The sequence below is a fragment of the Staurois parvus genome, unplaced genomic scaffold, assembly GCF_062004578.1.
Source record: "Staurois parvus isolate SC_StPar_1 unplaced genomic scaffold, SC_StPar_1.0 ptg000056l, whole genome shotgun sequence".
Taxonomy (NCBI): Eukaryota; Metazoa; Chordata; class Amphibia; order Anura; family Ranidae; genus Staurois; species Staurois parvus.
This window is the reverse complement of record NW_028317852.1, coordinates 10,279,540-10,303,163: the sequence shown is the minus strand read 5'-3', so window position 1 is coordinate 10,303,163 and position 23,624 is coordinate 10,279,540. Positions and strand designations below refer to the sequence as shown.

Here is a 23,624-nt window from a genome sequence, read left to right as displayed (position 1 = left end):
AACACTATCTAATTTGTCATCACTAATATGACCTACTATACGAATACATGACCTAGCGGGTATAGTGTGCATGTGATGAATTGTTCATGCGTTCCTGACATCCATGTAATACTACATAGAGACCACTAGAAGTCCTCTAGTAAGTATATTATCTACTAGGATCTCCATTTTTGTTCTCTTGCTTATCTATGTATATATATATATATATATATATATATATATATATATATATATATATATATATATATACATACAGCCACTGTTCTTGTGGCAATACTCCCTTGCAAAGTGAGGCTAGTATACATTAATTTTGGAAAAATCTACAGGAAAATGGCGCCCGAGACCATGTGATTGTCTACAACAAAATGGCGCCAGCACAGCTGTATAGTATTACCATCTATGATGGAGCATAAATGGAAGGCTTGGCATCCAATGGGCTACTCCTGATGAAGTCACATGTTGTGACGTAACACATAGGGTACTCCGATGATGTCAAGCCGTAAACCGGACGTCTACGTGCCACCATTTTGTAAGTGGGATTACAGCATGAATTCAACTTGGAGCACTGTATAGTGAGGTTTTAAATCCTGGGAGGACATGTTTTAACGTGAGTGCATATATATATTTTTAATAAAGGCCATTTTTGGTTGTACATACTACACTATATTCAGCATTTTTTTACATGATTGTGGAGTGCATTGGATCAATATAAAAGTGCTGACAAAGAGTTAACAAAGAGTGGGAAGACTTTGTACCATGATACCTGCCTGGGTCAAAAGGGAAAAGTTCAGTTTGACCTGTCATGATGGGTCAAACTTTGAGATGAGCACATAAGTGTGTTGGAGGTGGAAGAGCACTAAGGGGTGATACAGGAGCACCGAACACTTGTACATAGTGGTGTGACTACATCAGTCTACACTAAGTTATTGTGGAATAAAAGGGACTGTTCACAACGATTTATGTTGTATAAAGCTGCACAATTTAAGTTATAAAAAAATGTCACAAAGCACTGTGGTTGTTGCAGATTATGTGTGGGTCTATATATATATACACAGTTGCAAGAATAAGTATGTGAACCCCTTGGGATTATGTGGAGTTTTGCATGAATTGGGCATAAAATGTGCTCTGAACGTCATCTAAGTCACAACAATAGAAGAACACAGTCTGCTAAACATAATACTACACAATCATTAGATGTTGCCATGGTTTAATTGCACATAACATGTAAATATTCACAGTGCAGGGAGGAAAAAGTATGTGAGGTCCTAGCTTAATGACTTCTCCCAGAGCTAATTGGAGCCAGGAGTGAGCCAACCTTGACTCCAATCAGTGTGATGATATTGGCTGTGTTGCTGACAGCTGTCCTGCCCTTAAAAAACACACACCTGTTTTGGGTTTACTGGTTTCAAGAAGCACTGTCTGATGTGAACCATGCCTCGCAGAAAAGAGCTCTCAGAAGACCTACGATCAAGAATTGTTGACTTGCATGTTGACAGCGCAGAATGCTGCATGAGGTAAAGAAGAATCCCAGAGTATCAGCTAAAGACCTACAGAAATCTCTGGCACATGCTAACATTTTTGTTGACACATCTACAATAAGGAAAACATTAAACAAGAATGGAGTACATGGGAGGACACCACGGAGGAAGCCATTGCTGTCCAAAAAGAATATTGCAGCACGTTTGAAGTTTGCAAAAGAGCACCTGGATGTTCCGCAGCACTACTGGCAAAATATACTGTGGACAGATGAAACCAAGATTGAGTTGTTTGGGAAGAACACACAACACTATGTGTGGAGAAAAAAAGGCACAGCACACCAGCATCAAAACCTCATCCCCACTGTAAAACATGGCAGAGGGAGCATCATGGTTTGGGGCTGCTTTGCTGCCTCAGGGCCTGGACGGATTGTTGTCATTGATGGGAAAATGAATTCCAGAGTTTATCAAGACATTTTGCAGGAAAACGTACGACCATCTGTCCGCCAACTGAAGCTCCGCAGAGAATGGGTGATGCAACAGGACAATGACCCAAAGCATACAAGTAATTCAACAAAACAATGGCTGCAACAGCACAGAATACGCCTTCTGGAGTGGTCCAGTCAGAGTCCTGACCTCAACCCGATTGAAATGCTGTGGCATGACCTTAAGAGAGCGATTCACACCAGACATCCCAAGAATATTGCTACACTGAAACAGTTTTGTGAAGAGGAGTGGTCCAAAATTACTCCAGATCATTGTGCAGGTCTGATCTGCAACGACAGGAAACGTTTGGTTGAGGTTATTGCTGCCAAAGGAGGGTCAACCAGTTATTAAGTCCAAAGGTTCACATACTTTTTCCTCCCTGCACTGTGAATGTTTACATGTTGTGTGCAATTAAACCATGGCAACATCTAATGTTTGTGTAGTATTATGTTCAGCAGACCGTGTTCTTCTATTGTTGTGAATTAGATGACGTTCAGAGCACATTTTATGCCCAATTCATGCAAAACTCCACGTAATCCCAAGGGGTTCACATACTTTTTCTTGCACCTGTGTATATATATATATATATATATATATATATATATATATATATACACACATACACAGAGTGGGGATTGAAAGTTTGGGCACCCCAGCTAAAAATTTGTATTAATGTGCATAAAGAAGCCAAGGAAAGATAGAAAAATCTCCAAAAGGCATCAAATTACAGATTAGACATTCTTATAATATATGTCAACAAAAGTTAGATTTTATTTCCATCATTTACACTTTCAAAATAACAGAAAACAAAAAAATGGCGTCTGCAAAAGTTTGGGCACCCTGCAGAGTTAATATCTTGTACTGCCCCCTTTGGCAAGTATCACAGCTTGTAAACGCTTTTTGTAGCCAGCCAAGAGTCTTTCAATTCTTGTTTGAGGTATCTTTGCCCATTCTTCCTTACAAAAGTCTTCCAGTTCTTTGAGATTTCTGGGCTGTCTGTCACGCACTGCTTTTTTAAGGTCTATCCATAGATTTTCAATTATGTTGAGGTCAGGAGATTGTGAAGGCCATGGCAAAACCTTCAGTTTACGCCTCTTGATATAATCCCCCGTGGATTTCGAGGTGTGTTTAGGATCATTATCCATTTGTAGAAGCCATCCTCTCTTTAACTTCAGCTTTTTCACAGATGGCATCAAGTTACCATCCAAAATTTGCTGAAATTTTATTGAATCCATTTTTCCTTCTACTTGTGAGATGTTCCCTGTGCCACTGGCTGCAACACAACCCCAAAGCATGATTGATCCAACCCCATGCTTAACAGTTGGACAGAGGTTCTTTTCATTAAATTCTGTGCCCCTTCTTCTCCAAACGTACCTTTGCTCATTCCGGCCAAAAAGTTCAATTTTAACCTCATCGGTCCATAGAACTTGTTTCCAAAATGCATCAGGCTTGTCTATACGTTCATTTGCAAAGTTCAAATGATGATTTTTGTGGTGAGGATGTAGAAGAGGTTTTCTTCTGATGACTCTTCCATGAAGACCATATTTGTACAAGTATCTCTTTATAGTGGAATAGTGTACCACAACTCCAGTGTCTGCCAGATCTTTCTGGAGGGATCGTGCAGTCAAACGTGGGTTTTGAATTGTTTTTCTCACAATCTTGCGAGCTGTTCTGTCTGATATTTTTCTTGGTCTTCCAGATCTTGCTTTAACTTCCACTGTTCCTGATGACTGCCATTTCTTAATTACATTCCGAACAGAGGATATTGACATCTGAAAACGCTTTGCTATCTTCTTATAGCCTTCTCCAGCTTTGTGAACGTCAACTATTTTCAGTTTCAGTTTTCTAGACAACTGCTTAGAAGAACCCATGGTGCTGATTGTTGGGGCAAGGTCAGATGAGTCTGGGCATTTAAAACCTTTGAGATTGACATCACCTGGTCTTCCCAGATGATGATTGAGAACAATCCATGACGCTGGCATGTCTCAGCTTTGCAAAGGGGGCAGTGCATGCTATAAATTCTGCAGGGTGCCCAAACTTTTGCAGACGCCATTTTTTGTTTTCTGTTATTTTGAAAGTGTAAATGATGGAAATAAAATCTAACTTTTGTTGACATATTATAAGAATGTCTAATCTGTAATTTGATGCCTTTTGGAGATTTTTCCATCTTTCCTTGGCTTCTTTATGCACATTAATACAAATTTTTAGCTGGGGTGCCCAAACTTTCGATCCCCACTGTATATCCATTGGAATATATGACCAGGAAGCATATATTGGATTACTAAGTATTCACAAGCACAGAAGGGTATTGTTTATTGTCACTGTTTATCAATACACATTAGGCAGGTTCATAGGTCACAGTTGATATAGAAGCATCATTGCATTTATTTATTTGTTGTGCTGCATTTTTCACTATTTACACAAACACAATAGATACCAAACATGTCAAGATTTAAAATTGCTCATGCCTGTGAATTGGTGGCAAACTATGGTACCTAAAATTGACCACAGATACCGCTTTAAAAGCCTTCACAGCTTTTCAATTTAGAGTTAAAAGAAAGCTATGGCGTTAGAATTATTGCTTTAAATATGGGCATAACATGTTACTAAAGGTGAACTTTTTCCTTTCAGTAAAAAAAGAAAAAAAAAAAAAAAAAAAAAAGAAAAGAAAAGAAAAAGAAGGTTTGTAAAGTTCAACCCCCCTAAAAAAAACATAATTATTAAAACATACTGTTTCACATACACATGAATGTAAATGTAAATGCATATGCCTATGTACGAAAATGGCAATTGAAGTATGCACAGTAGGTATTAATGAACACGCTACAGAGAGAACTCTAGGGCCATCATTGACAGTTAATGATGAACAAATCACATGTAAAGCCTTTTAAAGCAGCGCTTATGTACAATATTGGGTAAAATTTGTTGCCATTTTACAAGCAAAAATATTTTTACATTTTTATTTTATTTATATTATTATTTATGGTTTCTTTTTTTAACATAGTGACAGTGTACTTACTTGTGGGGTGTAATGAAGATTTTTTTTTCCTCTTTTACACTGATTGCTTTTACACCCATAAAGGCTGTAAAAGCAAATCATTTCTCCTTCTCTGGCTGAATTTTTGCAGCTATTTGTCACATGGTACAAGGCTGTTGTGAATAGCCTTGTACCATGTGACCTCTGATCATTCACAGATTTCACAACTAGTAAGCATGATGTCAGGAAGTGACATCTTATTTACTACTATTCATGTGATCACTGATTGGCCAATCAGTGATCACATGAAATCAGAACCTCACACAGAAGTCCCGTACAGCGATTGGTGTTCCGCTGTATTTGGAGGACACAGCGGGCACGGATCGTGGTGCCACACGCTTCCAGGGAGCGCACACAGGCAATGATTGCAGGGTGACGTTTAGAAATGTCAACCCGCTTCGGCAGCGTTCCCGTCTGGCCGTTTATCTACATGGGCCAGACGGGAAGTAGTTAAAGAGCCTGGTGTTGGTGCTGGAGGACAGTAATCTCCCCATCCACTGTACTCAAGAATATTTTCCATAATGACTAGTCAGCGCTGGCTTGCAAACTAAAGACAGAAATAGATATGTGCTCATATCTAGTGGAGAGATCATGTTAAATATCCTCATGTCAATGGCCAGTTACAGACCTAGCTAAAGCCAGGTTATACAAGGATTGAAGTTCAGTCAATTCAGCACTGACCTTCAGAATTTCAATCTACAGGTGAAACTCGAAAAATTTGAATATCGTGCAAAAGTTCATTTATTTCAGTAATGCAACTTAAAAGGTGAAACTAATTTATGAGATAGACTCATTACATGCAAAGCAAGATAGTTCAAGACGTGATTTGTCATAATTGTGATGATTATGGCTTACAGCTCATGAAAACCCCAAATCCACAATCTCAGAAAATTAGAATATTGGAAAAGGTGCAATATTCTAGGCTCAACGTGTCCCACTCTAATTAGCTAATTAAGCCATAACACCTGCAAAGGGTTCCTGAACCTTTAAATGGTCTCTCAGTCTGGTTCAGTAGGAATAAGAATCATGGGAAAGACTGCTGACCTCACAGTTGTGCAGAAAACCATCATTGACACCCTCCGTAAGGAGGGAAAGCCTCAAAAAGGTAATTGCAAAAGAAGTTGAATGTTCCCAAAGTGCTGCATCAAAGCACATTAATAGAAAGTTATGTGGAAGAGAAAAGTGTGGAAGAAAAAGGTGCACAAGCAGCAGGGATGACCGCAGCCTGTACAGGATTGTCAGGAAAAGGCCATTCAAAAGTGTTGGGGACTTTCACAAGGAGTGGACTGAGGCTGGAGTCAGTGCATCAAGAGCCACCACACACAGTCAGATCCTGGACATGGGCTTCAAATGTCGTATTCCTCTTGTCAAGCCGCTCCTGAACAACAAACAATGTCAGAACCTGTTTCTTTACCTGGGCTAAAGAAAAACAGACCTGGTCTGTTGCTCAGTGGTCCAAAGTCCTCTTTTCTGATGAGAGCAACTTTTGCATCTCATTTGGAAACCAAGGACCCAGAGTATGGAGGAAGAATGTAGAGGCACACACTGCAAGATGCTTGAAGTCCAGTGTGAAGTTTCCACAGTCTGTGTTGATTTGGGGAGCCATGTCATCTGCTGGTGTTGGTCCACTGTGCTTCATTAAGTCCAGGGTCAACGCAGCCGTCTACCAGGAGATTTTTGTAGCACTTCATGCTTCCTTCCGCAGATGAGCTTTATGGGGATGCGGACTTAATTTTCCAGCAGGACTTGGCACCTGCCCACACTGCCAAAAGCACCAAAACCTGGTTCAATGACTGTGGGATTACTGTGCTTGATTGGCCAGCAAACTCGCCTGACCTGAACCCCATAGAAAATCTATGGGGCATTGCCAAGAGAAAGATGAGAGACATGAGACCGAACAATGCAGAAGAGGTGAAGGTCGCTATTGAAGCATCCTGGTCTTCCATAACACCTCAGCAGTGCCACAGGCTGATAGCTTCCATGCCACGCCGCATTGAGGCAGTAATTGCTGCAAAAGGGTCCCAAACCAAGTACTGAGTACATATGCATGCTTATACTTTTCAGAGGTCCGATATTGTTCTATGTACAATCCTTGTTTTATTGATTGCATGTAATATTCTAATTTTCTGAGATTGTGGATTTGGGGTTTTCATGAGCTGTAAGCCATAATCATCACAATTATGACAAATCACGGATTGAACGATCTTGCTTTGCATGTAATGAGTCTATCTCATATATTAGTTTCACCTTTTAAGTTGCATTACTGAAATAAATGAACTTTTGCACGATATTCTAATTTTTCGAGTTTCACCTGTATATATGGACACCCTGGTTGTACAGAAGTTTGTTTATTGATCGATTTTTGTACAACCAGCCTGTCAGGTTTTTCCTGAACAATTATTGTCACTAGCTATAGCCAGCAACACTAATCATTGTTTTTTTGCTGGCAGGGAAGGCTCCCCTCTGGAAGAACACAATAGTGCTATGGGAGGGCATTCTCTCATCAACACTGACTGTGTTGATGGGGGAATCTAGCGATTTTCTTTCCTTCAACCAGTGGTAAAAGGAAAATATTGAATAATCTATGACCTGCTGAAGCATTCTCAGCAAACAGATTCTTGAAGAAATTGTCAACTGTTTTGGAAAACATTGACTAATCTATTTTCCCACAGGCCAATAAACTGGTATAGTTTAGGCATGCTCCTTTGTGAAGTTCTAAAAAATAAACAGCATGCATGCTCAGGAAATTAGAACATGCATGTCTATGAAACTGCCTGGTAAAAAAAAAAACAAACAAAAAAGACCAAAAAACTGAACCACGTCTGCACATTTACCACCCTTCCTATAGCTAGATTATGACTCAATTTGTGCTAGGCAGCAAACCTGCTAGTAACATGGGACATTCTTTAGCAATCTTAAACCCTGAATAAGATATACATCAAGCATCAGAGCAGAAATGTCAGATTCCTCTTTCAGGAATGTACATTATGATGCAAAAGTACAGCATGCAAATGTAAATAAAACACTTACCTATAATTGCCCCAACACTGAGAACCTTTGATGAAGATGCATCTAAATAGAAAAAAATACTGTAAATATGAGTGCCATGTGTTTTCATTTATATTTAGAGCAGCTCATGAAAAAGTATTAGAGGTTTGTTTAGATCTGAAAAATGTACTTTTAGATAATGTAATTAATAATAAATAAGTAAATACAGAGATAAGACAAATAAATTTGAATGGAATGGACTGAAGAGAAGGTTGCATTTCTTTTTAAAGATAGGTAGTTTTACCAGCACTATAGAAGATGTTCTTAGTAAGAATGGTTGAACTGTGCATTACGGCGCTGCATTATTTTAACTGAGAAATGCGCGGTCATGTAATGCTACACCCAAATTAAAAATATGTCCTTTTTTTCCCATGAATAGAGCTCTCTTTTGGAGGTATTTGATCGCCTGTGCGGTTTTTATTTTTTGTGCTATAAAAAAAAAAAAAAGACTGACAATTTTGAAAAAAACAAAAAGCCAAACAATATTTTAGATTTTTTGCTATTAAACATGTCCAGTAAAATAAAAAAAATCAAATTTCGTCACATTTAGGCCAAAATGTATTTTGCTACATGTCTTTGCTAAAAAAAAATCCCAATACATGTAAATTAATTGGTTTACGTGAAAGTTATAGTGTTTACAAATGGCTGTATATATACACTGGGCTTTTTTTTATTTTACTAGTAATGGCGGTAATCAGCGACTTATTGCGGGACTGCGGTGGGCATTCTGACACTGGGGGGGAACTGACTTGATGTCACTGACAGCAATACAGTAATCAGTGCTAATAAAAAGCACTGACACTGTACTAATGGCACTGGGCATGACGGGGTTATGTTAACGATCAAAGGGTTAACTTTGTGCTGTGTGTTGTTTTACATTATGTTCTGTGTTCTGTGTGCACAGCCATGCAAAGCAGTGTACGGGAGCTGACAGGGAAGAGAACTGTGTTGTTTACTAACAGTTCTCCCCCCGTCAGAGATCTCGGCAATAACCGGGTGCCAGCGAGTAATCACCGGCCAGGACCCGGTGATTGACGGTGGTATGGGTAAGGTGTGCGCGCACCCCCTTCCCGGAAATGTGAAATCACTTATACATACATGTGATTTTGCGCACAGCTGCCGCCCTGTAGCAGTATTTCTGCTATGGAGCGGAGCTAAAGCGGTTAAGGAGTTAAATACTTACCTTGCTCCTGGCTCCAGCAGGGTCCCCCCAGTACTGTGACTGGTACCCTGCAGCTGCTTCTGTAAACTCAGCTTTGACCATGCTTCACATTTATTAGCTTACAACACAAGGTTAATAGCCCTGTATTGTGCGATACGATGCCAAGGCTTTGCCCACTGAACGGAGGTTCAAGCAGATGAGGAGGGTGCTGGAGTCAGCTAGAGTGGGGGTGTAAAGTTGCTTGTACATAGTGAGCATTTAACCATTGTAGTGTTTGGGGTGGTTCAGGCCCACTGCAAGGGGCTGTACTGACAGGCCTTGGACTTGTTGATGCCATCAGTTTAAGATGCTTCTGAGATCATTCAGAATTCACTGACAGGTGCATTTTGGCCAGCAACTGACCTTCTGACCTGCATTTCATCTGCTTCAAGTGGGCTTTGCATTCATATAGACTTTTACAGGAATGCAAAACCTATCTGCCATAAACAAAAACCTGCCCTAACTCTGTTGCTAATTTGTATACCCATATAATGTTAGTTTTTTTTTTTTTTTAGGACCTATAAAGTTTTTATTTGATATGTGGTTTGTTTTCTTTATAGGTTTACACATGGACAAAATGGCAAAATAAAGGTTTTTAAATTTTATAAACATTACATTTTTTTTTGCAGACACTGTACTATTTTTTTCAAAAACTGTATTTTCATTTTGTGTGCAGGGTGAGACTGAAGCAGCCAGGGAAAGCACAGTATTACAGCTAAGAGTGCAAACTCCCCGCTGTTACATAACAAATGTATATGTAAAATTCCTGTTGCACAGGAACGTTAAGCTACAGATTTCAAATGTCTGTTAGTTAAGGAAGGAAAGAAAGGTTACTAATTATATTAACATTTTAAAAATAAATGTACAGTGCATCCAGAAAGTATGTTACAGCCTTATTCCAAAATGGATTAAATTATTTTTTTTCTCAAAATTCTACAAACAATACCCCAGAATGACAACATGAGAGAAGTTAGTTTTGAAATCTTTGCAATTTATTAAAAACAAACACAAACAAACAAACAAACACACACACACACACACGTATTCGCAGCCTTTGCTCAATACTTTGTTGAAGCACCTTTAGTACCAATTACAGCCTAAAGTTGTTTTGAGTATGATGCTACAACCTTGGCACACCTATTTTTGGGCAATTTCTTCTATTCTTTGCAGTACCTCTCAAGCTCCATCAGGTTGGATGGGGAGCATCAGTGCACAGCCATTTTCAGATCTCTCCAGAAATGTTCAATCGGGAAAAATTCACAGAGTTGGCCCGTAGCCACTCCTTTGTTATGCGGGCTTAGGGTCGTTGTCCTGTTGAAAGATGAACCATCGCCCCAGTCTAAGGTCCAGAGCGCTCTGGAACAAGTTTTCATCAAGGATGTCTCTGTACATTGCTGCATTCATCTTTCCTTCGATACAGACTAGTCTGCCAGTTCCTACCACTGAAAAACATCCCCACAACATGAACCACCATGCTTCACTGTAGGGATGGCATTGGCCAGATGGTGAGCAGTGCCTGGTTTCCTCTAGACATGATGCTTGGCATTCAGGCCAAAGAGTTCAATCTTTGTTTCATCAGACCAGAGAGTTTTGTTTATATATAGGCAGGTTTATGCCTTTCCTAATCATGTCCAATCAACTGAATTTCCCACAGGAGGACTCCAATCAAGTTGTGGAAACAACTCAAGGATGATCAGTGGGAACAGGATGCATCAGATCTCAATTTTGAGTGTCATGGCAAAGGCTGTGAATACTTATGTACATGTGTTTTTTTCCTTTTTTATTTTTAATAAATTGCAAATATTTAAAAACTAACTTCTTTCACATTGCCATTATGGGGTATTGTTTGTAGAATGTTGAGGAAAAAAATGAATTTAATCCATTTTGGTATAAGGCTGTAACATAACAAAATGTGGCAAAAGTTACGTGCTGTGAATACTTTCTGGATACGCTGTACTTTATAATTGAATCAGATATAATTGAATTCTAATATTAAAAATTGCAGAGTACATATAAATTTAAGACATTTATGAAATTTAGATTCACGGGTCATGTTAGGTGCAAGTCTACACCAATGATCTTTACAAATGATCTTAACAGGGTCTTGATGTGCTTTACTAAATGAGCTGAGGATACCTCAATAGAGTGAACATTTACTTTATTATGAAATCATTTGCAGATAAAGTACTTAAAACAGGAATTTATTTCTCACATAATTAAGTAATTGAAAAGACTTGACTAGGTTTCTTTGAGTAAAGACTCACAACTTTTTGAGCTTCGCTGCCAGGATAGCTTTGGCAAATCTGGTGCCTCCGCCAAAGGTTGACAAGGATGAGGTAGGGAAAGTAGAGTTGAGAAGTACTCCTCAACACCAGAATCACACTCTGCAAGCATTTTTTGTGGATTTAACTGTCTCTTTAGATACCTTCTGTTCATTTAGAATTTTTACCAACCCAATTTCCTTTTTGCAGCTTACACTTTACTTTCTGTAACTCTAAATTATATTACAACCAGTGAAGCACTGTGCAGTGCAAAGACCCCAAATCAATAAATTATAAACACTACCTAGATAAATGAATAAATATGAATAAATCTGTTAGGATATGGTAGATGAATGAGTGAATCAGACCTCAATACCAAAAAATGTGCAGTGTTCACTGAATCGTGTAAATGATTAAATAACATAATCAATCCATATGTCACAGCAATATTAACCACTTGCCGCCCTGCCACTGTATATATACGTGTGCAGCGCGGCACTCAGGTGCAAAACCACGTTTTAAAACGGGTTCCGTGCTCCCGACGTTTTCGCCGGCAGGGGGCGCACGCGCGCGCTCCTGTCAACCCGCGGGTGACACTATTCGATCCCGGAGGGATCAATCATTAGATTTCAGCCAGTGATGACTGGCTGAAATCAGATGATCGGTCCCTGTCCTATCCTGTCCTGTGTTGAAGTTTACACAGGACAGGATATGATGTCATTCTTCTCTGCCTGGACACATTCCGTTCCAGACAGAGAAGAAGACACAGTAAAAGTGAGTAAAACAGCACATACCCACAGTTAGAACACACCTAGGTCACATTTAACCCCCTGATCGCCCCCCCCCAGTTAACCCCTTCACTGCCCTGTCACCAGTGTCACTGATCAGTGAACCGATTTTTACTGATCACTGTATCAGTGTCGCTGGCGACTTGCGATAGTGTTAGCGCCCCTCCCAGATAGCGCCAGTTTGCCCGCCAGTACACCAGTAATCCCGTTTAACCCCTTAATCCCCCCCCCCCAGTTAACCCCTTCACTGCCCTGTCACCAGTGTCACTGATCAGTGAACCGATTTTTACTGATCACTGTATCAGTGTCGCTGGCGACTTCCTATAGTGTTAGCGCCCCTCCCAGATAGCGCCAGATTGCCCGCCAGTACACTAGTAATCCAGTTTAACTCCTTGATCACCCCCTCCCCCCCCCCCCGAGTTAACCCCTTCACTGCCCTGTCACCAGTGTCATTGATCAGTGAACAGATTTTTACTGATCACTGTATCAGTGTCGCTGGCGACTTCCAATAGTGTTGGCGCCCCTCCCAGATAGTGCCAGATTGCTCGCCAGTACACCAGTAATCCCATTTAACCCCTTGATCACCCCCCCCCCAGTTAAACCCTTCACTTGCTCTGTCACCAGTGTCATTGATTACAGTGAACAGATTTTTACTGATCACTGTATTAGTGTCACTGGTGACTTTCGATGGTGTTAGCGCCCCTCCCATATAGCGCCAGTTTGCCCGCTAATGCACGGGATTTTTTTTTACCAAAAACATGTAGCAGAATACATTTTGGCTTAAATTTATGACTAACTTTGAGTTTACTATATATTTTTTTATAGCTGAAAGTAGAAAATATTGTTTTTTTAAAAAAATTTTGTGTTTTTTTTGTTTATAGCGCAAAAAATAAAAAGCGCACAGATGATAAAATACCATCAAAAGAAAGCTCTATTTGTGTGAAAAAAAGGACGTAAATTTCGTTTGGGTACAGCATTGCATGACCACGCAATTATCATTTGAATTAGTGCAGCACCAAACAGCAAAAAAAGGCCTGGTCATTAAGGGGGGTAAATCCTCAGGAGCTCAAGTGGTTAAATATATTCATTCCAAAGTCAATATAAAGTAATTTCACTCTTGTGGGTCACAGTTAATTTTATAGCATTTTACAGTTATTGTCCATGGGTCGCAGCTACCTAGATCTTTCTTAAATTGAAAATTTCTAATCTGCTCTTTACAGTTTGTGAATTCTAGTTCGCGACCACCCTTGTACTGTACGAGCACTGCCATTACCTCCGTTAATCTCAGAGTTAAATATGCCCACTGGTAATAAATATTGAGTAAGAATTAAAACACAAAAATTCAAGGATAATTGTGATTGGTACTTTTAAGGCACAAACAAAAACCAAAAGATATTAAAACTTGTATTTATATTACAAAATCAACATAAAAGTCATATAGTTGAAAAATAGTGGCTGCCACAATAGGTATACTACAACACTTATATAGACATTAAAACTAGCTAACCACTCCAGTTCACACATGGAAAACATTATGAATTAGTTTTTGTTGTGATGAAAAAATCATCCCATGTGGGATAACCCGAGTTTAAAACTTTCTTAAGGAGTTGGAATAGTTTTACATTTGCAATATAGTACATATAGCTGAAAATTATTGAATACAAGAATATATATATATATATATATATTCCCCAAGTCTTCCATCCTACATTATGGACACTATTACATTTTCTTCGGAACATTGAAAGTTGTTCATGGTCACTATTGTTCTTGGTCACTATTGATGTAGAGGCTTTGTACAATTTCATACCTCATCATAAAAGTCTTCAAACTATTGCAAATTTTTTACAGCAAGGATGACAACAAGAATGGGCTTATAACCAATTCATTATTGGTCTGTTGGAATCTCTGCTTAAACAAAATGTCTTTTCCCTTGCCAGTTCCCTCTACCACCAGGTACAGGGCGTACCGATGGGGACCTGTCCTGCCTCATCCTACGCAAATCTGTACCTGGTGGGAAAGGGAACATCTGTTTCTCTCAGATGATGAGAAGAGTATGTATACATACTGCATTCTTCCATGGCATTGATACAGAGACAATATTTTCATTGTCTGCAATGGTCCCAAGGCACCCTTACAGCAGTGTTTCAAATTAATTCAATATTTTTAGAGTCACAAGACATTGTCAAGCTCAGACTATGGGAATTTAAATGAATTTAAATGAATTCATCTAAATTCCCATAGTCTGAGCTTTACAATGTCTTGTGACTCTAAAAATATTAAATTTTGGAATGTGGAATTCCCATCAGGATGCTTGGGCAGTAGCCTATTTTGTAAGGCTACAGTCTAACACAATTTTACACCCTTCACATCTCATAGCATCCATATCATATAGTGAATAATTTATGACTGAGGCATAATTACTCACGAGGAGAATTTAAAAATGGAAGCACAAGCCTTGAAGTCACAATTATGTGCGTGAGGGTAAACATCCCTTAAAAAATTTTATCGTAAGGCTTTACAACAATCATGTCTTCATCTTCTTGATCTTCTATACAAAACCACTACACGCATCATTACTATATATACACCAATCAACATGCCAAAGTGAGGACTATCAATAAATGCTGGCATCTGCTCACTTCAGCTCCCACTGTGGCCAAGTTTGTGGATGCACCCCTAATTACATTCAAATGTGCTCCACTTTTGTAGGACAAACAGGTACAAAGTTCTTACAGAGGGGAATGGAGAGGGGATCCATGAAGGACCAGAGGCGCATTTAGATGCTAGAAGCGTTCCTATCCTGATCCTATACTGGTGGATTATTGGTGCTGCCAAATGGAGTAAGCTATAGTACCAGGCATTTTGTCAATTGCAACACTGTAGGTGTTATATACCGCTCACTGTGTACTAGTGATGCCTTCTATGTAGGAAAAACCAAGAGAGCTATGGAAAAGCATGTATGATCATTTTCATGCAATAAATATAGGCAAATTATAGACACCTAGTTCATCAACATCCACTTGGTGGGGAATAAAAAAAAAAAAAAATTGTATTACGAAAGCTCAGATGCATATCTTTCGAGCTACTACCCTCTCCTCCCCCTCCAGTCTGAACGATCTTGTCAAATTTAAGTCATTTTTAGACAGCTTCAATTCTGGCAAACCTGAAGTACAACCCCAATGCCAAAAAAGTTGGGACGTGGTGTAAAATCTACATAAAAACAGAATGCAATGATTTGCAAATCTCAAACATACAGTATATTTTATTCACAATAGAAAAATCACATAAAATAAAAAAAATTACCATTTTAGAAAACAAATAATTTTAAAATTGATGGCAGCAACACATCCCAAATAAGTTGAAGCATGGCAACAAAAAGCTGGCAAAGTAAGTTGTACTAACAAAGAAGAGCTGGAAGAACATTTTGCAATCAATTAGGTTAATTGACTGGAGGTCAGTAACATGATTGGGTATAAAAAAAGAGCATCTTAGAGAGTCACAGTGTCTCAGGAGTAAAGATGAGCAGAGGTTCACCAATCTCTAAAAAGCTGCATCTAAAAAAATTGTCAAACAATTTCAGAATAATGTTGCTCAATGTAAAATTGCAAAGGCTTTAAACATATCCTCATCTACAGTTCATAATATCGTCAAAAGATTCCTAAAATATGGATAAATCTCTGAGTAAGGGACAAGGCTGAAAAGCAATACTGGATGCCCTTGATCTTTGGGCCCTCAGACCGCACTGCATTAAAAACTGACATGATTATGTGAAGGACATTACTGCTCAAAAATACTTCCAAAAATCAATGTCTGTGAACACATTTTGTTGTACAATGCAAAAATGCAAGGTAAAGCTCTATCATGCAAATAAGCCATATCAGCATGATCCTGAAACAATGCCATCTTCTCTGGGCCAAAGATCATTTAAAATGGTCTGCTGCAAAGTAGAAAATTGTTCTGCAGTCAAAACGAACCAAAATATTACATTCTTTTTGGCAACCATGGACATCGCATCCTCCAGACTACAGAGGAGAGGGACCTTTTCGCTTATCACGCTCGCTTAAAAAGCCTACATCTTTGATGGTATGGGGGTGCATCTCTTAGATTGTAAGCTCCAAGGAGCAGGGCCCTCCTAACCCTCGTGTATTGAACTGTATCGTTGCTGTATTGTATCCCTTTATATTGTAAAGCGCTGAGCAGACCGTTGGTGCTATATAAATCTTGTATAATAATAATAATAATAACTAGAAAAGCTATAATTTCTGGGGAAATTGTGTGAAGTGTTCTTGCCTCCACCAATAGTCTAGGGCTTGAAAATGAAGGAGTGGTGGCAGTTTAGAAATCATGTCCTGATTTTTCAGCTCACACTCTAGCTTTTGTCACTCTGCTGCCTGCTCACACACCTGGGTTCCTATGGCAACTCACTCTACAGCAAGGGCAGAGAAGAGCGGTTAGAAAACAAACTGCTCCAACTTGCTCACTTCACTAGCGGTTGTCATCTTCAAACGGTTGTAGTTTAAAAATTATAAATCCTATACCAAAGAGCTTTATATTGTGAGAATCACAAGACCCAGACCTGCATTTTGATGCAAAGTATGTCTCTGAAATATTAAAAATGAAGGCACAGTTGCAGTTTAGAAATTGCCCTTCAAATTTGAGGTGGCTAGAGTGGCGTTTCAATGAATGTCAATGGGCGGCGTGAGTTGCAAACAAATGGTCATATTGTGAAAACTATCAGGACTATGGCTTAGCCGTGGACATTTTTAGTGGCAGCAGGGATAGCTGAACGTTTTGATATAAGATTTGTGTAGGTGGGCTTGAAAATGAGGGAGTGATGGCAGTTTAGAAATCATGTCCTGATTTTTCAGCTCCCACTCTAGCTTTTGTCAGCTCCCACTCTAGTTTTGAACATTCATTCCTATGGGACCAATTTCACCACAAAAACGCCGATATTTCGTGAACCATTTGGCGAAACGTTCCACAAAGTAATAGCACACCAATCGGGAACAATCCGCACGTTTCGGTACATTACTGTCTATGTAGTGTAAAAACTGTGGGAGGAGTTAGGGTGGTAAATTTGGCTATAACAATAAGAATATATATGTGAGATAACAGAAAGTGGTCTATGCTCCCATCCAGACAATGTCTTTTTCAGGGAAGACCTTATTTCAGCAAAACAACACTAAAGCACATACTGTATCTATGACAGCAGCATGGCTTCATAGTAGAAGAGTTTGGGTGCTTAACTGGCCTGCCTGCTGTCCAGATGTTTCACCAATTGACATAATTGTTCACAAAATTACAACAAAGAAGACCCAGGACTGATGAGCAGTTAGAATCCTACTTAAGGCAAGAATGGGAGAACATTCCCCTCCCAAAACTTCAGCAATTGGTCTCCTCAGTTCCCAGACATTTACAGCGTGTTGTTAAAAGAAGACTGGATAATACACTGTGGTAAACATGGTCCTGTCCCAACTTTTTAACCACAAACCTACAGGGCACTTATACCCCCTTCCTGCTCAGGCCAATTTCCAGCTTTCAGCGCTGTTGCACTTTGAATGACTTTGAATGACAATTGCACGGTCATGCAACACCGTACCCATAGGAAATTATCATTTTTTTTGTGACAGAGCTTTATTTTGGTGTTATTTAATCAACTCTGGGTTTTTTTTTATTTAAAAAAAAAATATAAAAAAATTTTCTTAGTTTTTGTTATAAAATTTTATAAATAAGTGATTTTTCTCCTTCACTGATGTGCGCTAATGAGGCTGTAGTGATGGGCACTGATAGGCTGCATTTATGGACACTGATAGGTGGCAATGATGAGGAGGCACTGGTAGGTGGCACTGATGGGCATTGACAGGCATTACTGATGGGCACTGAAAGGCAGCACTGATATATGGCATGGATAGGCGGCACGGACTGGCACTGTTAGGCGGCACTGACTGGCAGCACTGATAGGTGGCACTGAAAGGCAGCTCAGATGGGCACTGATATGTGGCATTGATGTGCACTGGTAGGCACTGATATGTGGCATTGATGTGGCACTGGTGGACACTGACAGGTGGCACTGCTGGGGCTACACTGATCATCAGTTCTCTGATGATCAGTATACATGTCCCCTCCGCGGAATGCCGATTACCGGCTCTCCTCTCTTCTTGAGCTGTCAGCGTGACAGCTCGAAAGGAGAGAAATGCCGATAACCAGCATTTCCCTGTTTACATGTGATCAGCTGTGATTGGACACAGCTGATCACATGACCGAGCTGACATCTTCGGCTCTTTCCGTGGATTGGTGATCCGCTGTGTCCATATATGGTAGGCTCTTTTTGTTCCCCGGATTGCGTGGCTCTTGTGCCATCTGTTGGGGGAAGGGAGGTGCCTGGTGAGGCGGTGTACCTTCTCCATCCATATTTTCACCATGATATCAACCCCTTTTCACTGCATACCCTTGTGGATGGACAGAGGTGGCTAATCGCAGTAGAAATGATGTGCATGCAACTCAGAAGTGATGGGGATTGCATATAAGATGTGAATTTCCATCGTCTTCTAGCAAGTGATTTTGGTTCTATTTGGTGCAGAAAAGCACCAATATAGATACCTAGTATTGGCTATTTCAGGTCACATGGGTTAATACCCTCACATATGGACTATTTAGAATACCATTAGACATTTTGTGTTTGCTGGTGGCTCCGTCATGGACAACTGCCAGATATTAGTAGGACTCTTTACTGAGCTCATCATTGACTGTCATCTGCACAAGGAGAAGTAAAGTTCACCCACAGGCTATTCAGCTTGCATTTTTAACCTTGTTATTTAGACCATGGCTTTTAAATCTTGTAATTATATACTAGCCTGACAGACTTTTTTTAAATTTACCTTTACAGTTAAACTTTTTGGAGTATCTCCTGCAATCTTGGTGTATGCACCCCAGCTCCCTGACTGTGGCAGATTTTGGAAGGATGGCCCCTTATCTATACTGTGCCTGTTTCACAACATATACAGGTAAACACACTTTGCCATAACATTACATACACGGGAGAGCCACATTAAGGTGAAATGATTATTGAATGCATATTCTTGCATTATAAAATTTTAAGCTGTATGAATACGATATTGTAGATGTGGTTCTGAATTTTGCAAAAGCATTTGATACAGTTCCCCATAAATGATTCATTTACAAACAGAGGTCTGTTGGCATGGACCATAGGGTATGTACCTGGATAGCAAACTAGTTAGAGGGGAGGGTCCAAAGGGTGGTGATAAATATTGTGTACTCAGAATGGTCTGGAGTGGTAAGTGGGGTAACTCAAAGCACGGTCCTGGGACCAATTCTGTTTAGTTTATTCAGAAATTATATAGATTGATATAAATAGCTCAACCTCAGTTTTTCCTGATGATACAATGCTAAGCAGGGCAATAACTTCACAGCAGGATATAGAAAGGTTACAAGAAGACCCCAATAAAATAGAGGGTTGGGCAACTACATGGCAAATTAGGTTTAATGTTGAAAAATGTAAAGTAATGCACTTGGAGGATAAAGATATGAATGCAAGTTACTCGCTAAGGGAAGAACCTTTAGGTGAATCGAAGTTGGAAAAAGATCTGGGGTTCCTAGTAGATCACAGGCTCAAAATGGTAGGCAAAGCCAGGCTGCATCAAGGATAATATTAACATGAATTAAAAAGGGTATTTTAGGGGCGTGGCTTGGTGCTGTATGGGGATAACCGCTTCAATCCAGAGCTCCGTGGCTTAGAGGGAATACTGTCGGCTTTCCTCCATTTCTTGGGCAAACATGGGCAAGATTCAGTGACCAGTCTACTCCTCCAAGACCCCCCACTTGAAGCTGGGTCGGAACTTACCCGAAATCTTTCGGAAACCAGCCGCCTGAGATGCTGCAGGACTTGTGGCCTAGCTCATCTCCTGCTATGACCTCACGTAAGGCGGCGGGACAACCCCCGAAGGCTAAAGGCAGGCTTGACTTGGACATTGTGCTCACTCTAATTCAGCAGATGCCAAAGATGTTGGATCTACAATCCATTGCTGCAGCCATCAAGAATGCCGTCCCAGATCTGAAAGATGAGTTCCTGGGAGTATCGCATTGGCTGGAGGTGGCAGAAGACACAGTAACCCGCCATGATACAGACATGCTGGAGATAAGGGAGGATTCACTACGGCTCTCTAGACACCTTATGGAAATGCAAAGCAAACTTGAGGCTTTAGATAATTGGGGCACAGGAATCTACGGATCTAGGAGATCCTGGAATCAGTAGACCGAGAACAACTGCCTTCGGCCCTGCAAATCCTATTTAATGAACTCCTCAAATGCCTGAGAGATGCCCCAGTGGAGTTCGCAAGAGAAAATCAGGCCCTGTGGCTGAGAAGGAGACCCACCACAAGATGTGATTTGCTGCTTTACAAGCTTTAAACTGAAGAAAGACACTCCCGGGAGAAAGAAAAGTTCACCTTCAATGGGGCAGACGTGAAGGTCTTTCAGGACTTGTGACCGCTCACGCTCCAGAACTGCCGGGCCTTGAAGCCTATTACCTTGGCCCTCACAGCACACAACATTCCACACTCTTGCAGTTCCCTTTTGCTCTTCAAGGCAAAACGGCCGTTCTGCAAAAACCACATGATCTGGAGAAGTTTTTTGACATCCTTCAAGTACCTCAGATCCCAAATCCAGAATTGTATAGTGAATTCCTCAGAACATCCCCACCGATGACCCATCTGGCTACCAACAGGCTCGACGGGATCAACAACCTCGACCATACCACAGACAACGATCAGTCGCCGACCCTCCTCGTGACTCCCAAGAGACAGATAAGTACAGGGTCTTGCTACCCAGCATTATGGCTCATTAGACGCCCTCTTTTTCTAGTTCTTTATTGCAGGCTATCCCTAAGTTTTCAGTCTGTTTTGGAATGGTATAGTGAATTCCATTCCAGTCTTTGACATCTCTCAAGTGCCTCTGATCCCAGTCCCGTAATGATATAGTGAATTCCTCACTCAAAGCATCCCCACCGATGGTCCATCTGGCTACCAACAGGCTCAACAGGATCGCCGACAGTGATCAGCCGCAGACCCTCCTTGGGACTCCTAAGAGACAGATAAGTACGGGGTCTTGCTACCCAGCATTATGGCTTATTAGACACCCTTTTTTTCTTGTTCTTTATTACAGGCTAAGTTTTCAGTCTGTTTGGGATTTTTGCACACAGCGGCAACTCCTGCCTTTTGCCCTTTGGGTTCTTGGAATTACACCGTGTTCCAAATTATTATGCAAATGATATTTTTCTCATTTACCTAAATAATTGATGTAAATAACAGTCAGCATAATTCTCATGTTATCAACTATTAAGAGTACAATTCAAATTTTATTGAACAAACCTCCTAATAACAGTATTTTTTTAAAACATAAAACACTTACAATGCACTGTTCCAAATTATTATGCACAGTAAGTTTCAAAACACTTTATAGGTTGTAAAGAACTGAAAATTGTCATTTGTTGTGTTTGCAGCATATTTACTGAAATCAAAAGCTATTTCAATCAAACTTTTAACAACATTTTAACTTTTTAAACATTTTAACAGGTCACGTTACATTGTAACATAGGACCCCTTATTTGAAAGCAGCTTCACAAGTCTTGCATCCATTGAACTTGTGAGTTTTTGGACAGTTTCTGCTTGAATTTGTTTGCAAGATGTCCGAATAGCCTCCCACAGCTGCTGTTTGGATGTAAACTTCCTCCCACCCTCATAGATCTTTTGCTTGAGGATGCTCCAAAAAGGTTCTCAATAGGATTGAGATCAGGGGAGGATGGAGGCCACACCATGACTTTCTCTCCTTTTATCCCCATAACAGCCATTGATGCAGAGGTATTATTTGCAGCATGAGATGGTGCATTGTCATGCATGAAGATGATTTTATTACGGAAAGCATAGTTCTTCCTTCTGTACTAGGGAAGAAAGTGGTCAGTCATAAACTCCACATACTTTGCAGAAGTCATCTTTACACCTTCGGGGGCTCTAAAGGGGCCAACCCGCTCTGTTCCCATGATTCCGGCCCAAAACATGACTCCACAACTGCCTTGCTGACGTCACAGCCTTGTTGGAACAGGGTGGCAGTCCACCAACCATCCACTACTCTATCCATCTGGACCATCCAGGGTTGCATGGCACTCATCAGTGAACAGAACTGTTTGAAAATTAGTCTTCATGTGTTTTTCTGCCCAATGCAGCCATTTCTGCTTGTGAGCATTGGTTAGTGGTGGCCGAATAGAAGGTTTATGCACAGTTGCAAGACTGGAGGACTCTACACCTTGATGTCTGTGGGACTCCAGAGACACCAGCAGCTTCAAATATCTGCTTGCTGCTATGTAATGGTATTTTAGCAGCTGCTCTCTTGATCCGATGCATGGATCTGGCAGAAATCTTCCTCAATGTGCCTTTATCTGCACTAACCCGCCTGTGCTCTGAATCAGCCACAAATCTCTTAATAGTGTGATGATCACGCTTAAGTTTTTGTGAAATATCGAATGTTTTCATACCTCGTCCAAGGCATTGAACTATTTCACTCTTTTCTGCAGCAGAGAGATCCTTTTTCTTCCCCATATTGCTTGAAAATGGTGCTCTGCTTAATAATGTGGAACACCGTCCTTTAGTAGTTTTTCCTTAAATTGGGCTCACCGGCCAATCTAATTATCACAGGTGTCCGAGATTGTTTTCAGTGATCAAAAGAGCCCTGACACACAATGCCATCCATGAGTTAAACTGAAAAACAAAATATTTCATCTTTGTGACACTTAAATAGAATTTGCATAATAATTTGGAACGCGGTGTATTGAGACTTTGTGGGAACTGCCACTGTCCTACCCCATGAGTTGATGACCTACTGCCGTTTTATTTTGGCCTTTGTGTGTTTGGGGATCTTCCTCTTCGGTCGGGGGTACTCCACTGACCGCATTTCCTTCTGTTGATTACAAAGTACATAGTCCTTTCTGTGCACTGCGAAAAGGAGGAAAGCACCTCCTTCAGGTATGAGGTTCTATTCACTGAATGCTATGGGTCTTAATATCCCAGAAAAAAGGTAATCCAAGAACTCCACAGGCATCGTGTACACATAGCATTTATTCAAGAGACGCACTTTAAGCAAGCTGATGCTCCAAAACTAACCAATATCACGTTTCCCACAACATATTATGCTTCGAACCCCTCACTAAGGATGAGAAGAGTTGCTATTCTTTTTGCAAAGACTGTCAAATTTCAACGCCGTTATCTTTTCCTTAAAGGAATGCTGGAAAATGTACCAGTCACCTTGCCAAAAAAA

At 40.3% G+C, this 23,624-nt stretch overlaps 1 protein-coding gene across 3 annotated transcripts in view; it reads right to left on the bottom strand.

Annotated features, from left to right (window-relative positions):
- Positions 1 to 23,624, bottom strand: part of LOC149469994 (C4b-binding protein alpha chain-like) — a 230,459-nt gene that overhangs the window by 14,767 nt on the left and 192,068 nt on the right. For all 3 annotated transcript variants that reach the window (XR_016311453.1, XM_089668329.1, XM_089668330.1), the window contains exon 15: positions 8,029 to 8,070. Coding sequence is in view for 2 of the 3 variants with exons in the window: in XM_089668329.1 (XP_089524455.1) it covers positions 8,029 to 8,070 (42 nt within the window). In the remaining variant the exon portion in view is untranslated. The remainder of the gene's footprint in view (positions 1 to 8,028; positions 8,071 to 23,624) is intronic.